Genomic DNA, 6,000 nt, shown 5'->3' with positions numbered 1-6,000 from the left:
GAGAGAGGGGAAACTTGGCGGGACAGGCACAAGCCGTCGAAAGCCAAGAGAGTAGCCAAGAGCACTGACACACTTGTCCCCTTTTCCCACGGCAGTGGATGGCATTCTGTCGTTGATTTTGGCTTGGCTGCGGTTGCTTGGCTGCGATTCTGCAGAGAAGGGTTAGCCAAGCTGTCTTTGGTGGTTTAGCAGGCTTGGTAGCACGGGGTTGATGGGTGACTGGTTGAGTGAGTGACTGACTGGAGGCTCCATCTGCCCTTGCTTGGTTCTGCTTCTAGTCGGCTTCTGCTTCTTCTCCGCTTCTTCTTGCCGGGGCTTTTCTGGGTCTACTCCTCGAGTGTCTCACGTGCAGAGTTTCCTATATCGGACAAACATCTGAGGGCAACTTTTGCCTAACAACTCGCAGCCCACCGCGACAATCGCAGTCGGGGCTTAGTCGGAGGCTGATGTGTATACTCCATAGTGAGAACTGAGAGGTGTGAGAGAGAGGGCGTGACGAATGACTCTCTGGAATGGGCTCACAAGATGGGATGGGATGACATCCTGGCGCCGAGAAGTCGTCAACAGATCTGCACCATGAGTTTCCAGGCAGGGCTGGTAAAACTTGGGGGAGCCAAGCAGCCAAGGGACGTGATGGAAAAGAGGAGCCGTCGGTGTCTGAGATGAACAAGAAGAGACAAGAGATGAGGCCAGTTGAGAGACAGGAGACAGGGCCCGCGTGTTGTTGCTGTTGAAGGCGACGGTAAGAAAGCAAAGCTATAGTATCCGAGCGTGAATCGATAGCTGAGCCGGCACGAGTTGGTGATGTGAGAGAGTGGGTGAGTGGTCACCGGTCACCGAGGTGTATGTGTGTATGTGTGTGTGTGGAAGTGAAGTTGAAAGAGAGAAGTTGGAGACGAAGAAAAGCGGGGATGTTGGGTCTTGGAGTCGTTCATTCTTGCTCCGGATTGAAACAAACATGCAAGTTGTTCCGAGCGCTCAGCTCTCGCCTTCCAAACTCTGCCCGAGTCTTTCTGAAGTGGTGCCGAAGTATCGAAAGTCTCGCGAAGTCTCACCGTCTGTGGGAGGGCCAAGGGAGGCAGTCAGAGGAGAGGGCGAGAGCCAACAGTTGGCTTTGGATTACGCTACAGCTACTACTCACTGCTACTTTGCCCAAAACTCTGTAACAGCCCCAAACTCTTGGCAGAAGGACTCGTCGCTTCCTGTTGCGGTGCTCCCACGCGGCTCCTGGGTCTGCCGTCGTGCGTGAAACACGGCCCCTGGCCAATCGGCGCCGCGTTCACTGTGCCCTGTGCCAGTGTCGTAGTCGTGTACCTCGTGTACCAATGTACCTGTAAGTCGTAACTCGGACCTTTCCTTGATCATCCTGACATACTCCCATCCCGCAACCTGCTTCTGTTGGTCAGCTATGCATCACTTTGAACGACATAATCATTGCTCCTGAACATCCTCGCAGGGTCACCTCTGTCATTCTTCCCTCCGAGACTCCAAGCTAGACTTCAAATGACCTTTGACTCTCTCGACTCCGCCTGCCGACTGCGTATGCCTCCCTCGCTTGCACTTGTAAGTCAAACCGGCACGAGTTGTCTCTGACAAGGAAGACACAAATAGCTGCCCCCTGATTCCCTGAACATCAACACCTCGTGCGCCATCATCACCACTCTACTGGCGGAACGGTGGAGTTGAAATGGCAAGAAACGAGCGGGAAAGCCTCCTGTACACGCACCACATCTCAAATCTTGCCGTCATTGTCCAGGGTGCTTTTTGTTTCCCCCTCTCAATCTCAACGTTCTAGCCCGTTCAACATGTGCGCATTGAAGGGGGCAGGGCCGCCGGGAAGCTTGCAAGAGCTTACTGATGATGATAATCAACGAAATAAGGGGCCGCTTCTGCAGCCCGGCTCCCTCCCCCCGGACTTTGCGGAGAGGCGGGCATGATATCAGGAACACTACTACGTATCCGTACAGGATGCCATCTACTCTCTCTTAATATACGACTACCAGTCTCAAAATCGACTTCACTATTGTACTATTCTTTCTACTTTCCCATCTCACCCAAGAACCAACCCAGCTCAATAGTTCCCAAAAATGCAAACTCCACGCGAGTCTCAGGACGGCGTCCAACCATCATCTAGTACGTGGGTTTCGGCTCTGTCTCTTTTTTTTTCCTGGCCACACCCCTTCCCACCCCTTCCCGCTATGCTCTCCTTTGCCTCACCTATCCTATCTTTCCACTTTGCTGGCTGGTTCATCACATCCTCGCAGAGATGTGCGACTGCTGCTCGCATCGGATTTCCCTGCCGCCGGTCCTGCTCTGTGACCACTGACCACCAACTACCGTGGTGGCCACTGCTTCACTTCATCCCACTCTTTCACACGTCGACCAGTCCCCGCTGACCATTGTGCTTCAGTCGCCTCAGCTCGAGGCAACTCTGTCGGTCATTCGGAAAGTAATTCGAAAGCTGAAGCGAACAAGGAACACAATGAACACCTAAAGGACAACGCAGACATCATCTCACCGGTTCAGCCATCTGGCACAGACGACAAAGCTGTGACTGAAGGGCTCTTCGTGTCGACTTCGAACGACACAGCAGCCAACAAGAGCGACGTCGTCAGAACTTCCTCCAAGAGAGGCGGCGGCGACGGCCCGTACTCCAACGTCGACGCCACGGACGCTTCTACCGTCGACACTTATCGGCCGGACCCCTACGACTTTGGTCGACACCGTCGTGACAATGTCTCCAAGAAGCAGATGAAGATTGAGCATCCCAAGGGCAACAAGAGGAAACTAAAGAAATTCTACAACCGACAGAATGAGCTCATTGACCAATTCCTCGGTGCCGAGGATGAAGAGAGACAGCAGGTTGCCGAAGACGCGCGAATGGGTCCCAAGATCAAGTTCGCCGTCAACGCCTCCTTCACAGTCAACTTTTGCCTATTCGTCATTCAGCTCTACGCCGCCGTCTCAACTGGGTCTCTGTCGGTAAGATAGGCAGCCAAGTCCCTGTGCTCACGGACTCCTATTGACTCGTGAATTCTCCAGCTTTTTGCCACTGCAGCCGACGCATTTGTTAGTTAATCATTTTCTGAGTTGCGGCATCATTAGAGGAGTTGAGTTGACTAAGAAATGCCCAGATGGATCTGGTCTCATCCTTTGTGATGCTCATCACCTCAAGGATGGCGGCGCGGCCGAGCGTTTACAAGTACCCGGTGGTGAGTTATCACCCTTGGCAATTGGATTCCAAAGCAGGGTCTGACAGACTGGGGATGAAATAATAGGGACGAACCAGGATTGAGACGATTGGCATCATCTTATTCTGCGCTCTCATGACAACCGTTGCCATTCAACTTCTGGTAAGTTTCTCGCCAAGTGACGTATGACTTGGTAGTTTGAGATAGCTGATCCGGGGGCGCAACAGGTCGAGTCAGGCCGCTCACTTGGCGAGGGCAAGCGGGCCTCTGAACAACTGCACATTGTCCCCATCGTTATCGTTGGCGTGGCCATCTTTGCCAAGGCCTCCTTGATGATCTACTGCTTCGCCTACCGGAAATTCCCTTCAGTGCATGTGTTTTTTGTATGTTGCTCAACCTTCCCCCTGGAGCGGCTTGCCCGTTCGGACGACGCCTTTTGCTAATAATAGCGTCCCGTAGATCGACCACCGCAATGACATTGTGGTCAACAGCTTCGGCCTGATCATGTCCGTCGTGGGAGACCGCTTCGTGTGGTACTTGGATCCCATTGGCGCCATCTGCATTGCGCTGCTCATCTTGTTCTCCTGGGTGTCCAACGCCTTTGAGCAGGTGTGGTTGCTCGTCGGCAAATCGGCGCCGAGGGACTTTGTCTCGAAGCTGATTTACATGGCCATGACCCACGATACTCGGATTCTCAAAGTTGACACTGTAAGAATACCCCAAATTGAGAGAGCGTGAGAGACATATATGCGTGAGAAATGGTCCCTCTGACTCCACGAGCAGTGCCGCGCGTATCACGCAGGACAAAATTACTACGTGGAGATTGACATCGTCATGGATGAGACGACGCCCCTGAGAATCTCGCACGACGTTGCTCAGGAACTGCAGAGAAAGGTCGAAGGTAAAGTACTCTCTTCCCTTTAGCGATGGGATTTGATGGAAAGACAGAAGGGAGCTTGATTTTGCTGACTTTTTGGACGCTGCTAGGTTTGTCTGATGTCGAAAGAGCCTTCGTCCATGTCGACTACAGCGAGGCTCACGATCCTCATGAGGAGCACAAGCCGCTGTACGAGAGACTCTCAAAGAAGCCCCAGAAGAGGACGCTCAAGGACATCCTGTTGAGGACGAAGAAGGAGACGGCAGACGTCACGGAGACTGAAATCTCGAGCGGGCGAAACTCTGCATGACGGGGATGAGTAGGAGGGATAGACGATGGAGAGAAAAGGAAAATAAAGGGAAAAGGCGTGAGCAATACTAAGGATATGAAGGAAAATATGCGGGAAATGTAGGGACAAGAGTAAACTTGGCGTTTTAGAGACGGCAGGAATTGTATGAAGATAATCAGCTTTCTTATCAATCTGCTTTCTCCCACAATGTCGTTGCAGCGAAGAGCGTTGCGTTGACTACCTAGTATCCTTGTTTCGACATGGGTAGAGGGGTCCCGCACACCTTGCGGGAACGGACGGGATGGGGAAGAACAGCGGGGAAGCAGCATCTCTGAGCCACAAAAGATATCCAATAGACTTACTGGGCTGGCGGCTTTGGCGGGACATGAAACCGAGATGGGCACGGCAAACGATGTTTCCCGGAGAGGGAATAGAGACGACATAGGGTATCCGGGCATGCTAGGAAGTAAAAACGTAAGAGCAATGTAATGGCGCGACGGCGACGAGGCAGCTTGCGAATCGCAACTGCGCAAGGGTTCACTGTTCATGCCTGGTGGCTCTCATGTTGTCTGGAGGGCTTGCTGTGTTACGGCGGTGATGGGCGCTATTCCGATATGGCTGTTGACCTGAGAGTGCCGAGAGCGAGGCAGTGTAAGTGATGGCTGTCACTTGTGCCACTTGGCGGTTTTGCTGACTGCACTTGGCGGTCTTGAGGGTTGGCATCGTGTCAGTGCCTTTTACAAGCTGGACCGAGCTTCTCTTTTATCTCGACTTTTTGGGGGGATCGCCAAGTGAAAGTTGGACGACAAGAGCTTGGCGGCTGAAGCAGCATGAGACGACACAGCCAAGCCCAGTTTTTGACAATGTCGTAGTCTTGCGACTTCTTGTACGTTATCACCCGGGGTGTCGAAGGCTTGGCTACGCGCCTTGCTGTGCTTTTCCCCCATCGACCCCGGTCTTGGCTTGGTGGAGGATAAGGGGGATGCCGAATCATGGATGGATCATGGGTTGCGGACGAGAATGGAAGGAAGAAAGAGGGAAAGCCTACGGAGAAGATCGGAGGGGACTGCCACTGTGACCGGAGGAGCGGTGGGACAGAAGGGGACGTGCGTGTTGACGTGTTTGCGTGGCTTTCTTGTCAGGAAGGGGTCTCTTTTCGTGTTCCATGTCCCGGTCTCGAGATCCACATCACCGACGACCCTCGGAATGTTGTAGTGTTGCTGCGTCTTCCGCGGGGTCTTCAGCCCCGAGAGCGGTGAGACTCAATGATGTTGATGCGTTACTGTTGCTTGCGGGGAATTTTCCCGGACCATTCTTCGACGCAAGGGCATGAGTCTTTATTATGCTGAGTAGCTGAGTGTGGGTTAGAGTGAACGCTCTTTATTGAGTCCATGGATGTAGAGATGTAAGGAAAGGTTTGTACTTCAACAGGATCTGGGCGATATAAATGCGTCTCAGCAGCGGGCTGGAATCATCATGTACACGACGAAAAGTCTAGACTAAAAGGGTATCGACTTGCTTTGCGTGGAACTGATTCGTAAGAAGGTACAAACGGCCGTGAGACGCCTTATGGACCACGGGTCTCATTGAACCCGGGATGAGATCAAGATGGTGGAGAATAGGACGGTATTCTATGCCACTGT

At 52.9% G+C, this 6,000-nt stretch overlaps 1 protein-coding gene across 1 annotated transcript; it reads left to right on the top strand.

Annotated features, from left to right (window-relative positions):
- Window positions 1-2,087: 2,087 nt before the first annotated feature.
- CCOS01_10594 (cation efflux family protein) lies at window positions 2,088-4,378 on the top strand (the record flags this gene model as incomplete). Its single annotated transcript, XM_060458749.1, has 9 exons — window positions 2,088-2,133; window positions 2,411-2,982; window positions 3,043-3,069; window positions 3,135-3,212; window positions 3,279-3,353; window positions 3,419-3,574; window positions 3,651-3,899; window positions 3,975-4,092; window positions 4,179-4,378. The coding sequence occupies 9 exons, from the start codon at window positions 2,088-2,090 to the stop codon at window positions 4,376-4,378; spliced, it is 1,521 nt and encodes a 506-aa protein (XP_060310551.1).
- Window positions 4,379-6,000: the final 1,622 nt, after the last annotated feature.

This window comes from Colletotrichum costaricense (genome assembly GCF_030867565.1).
Source record: "Colletotrichum costaricense strain IMI 309622 chromosome Unknown Scaffold_11.1, whole genome shotgun sequence".
In the NCBI taxonomy this organism is placed as follows: Eukaryota; Fungi; Ascomycota; class Sordariomycetes; order Glomerellales; family Glomerellaceae; genus Colletotrichum; species Colletotrichum costaricense.
Note: the sequence above shows the minus strand (reverse complement) of the source record. Positions and strands in the feature narration are given on the sequence as shown.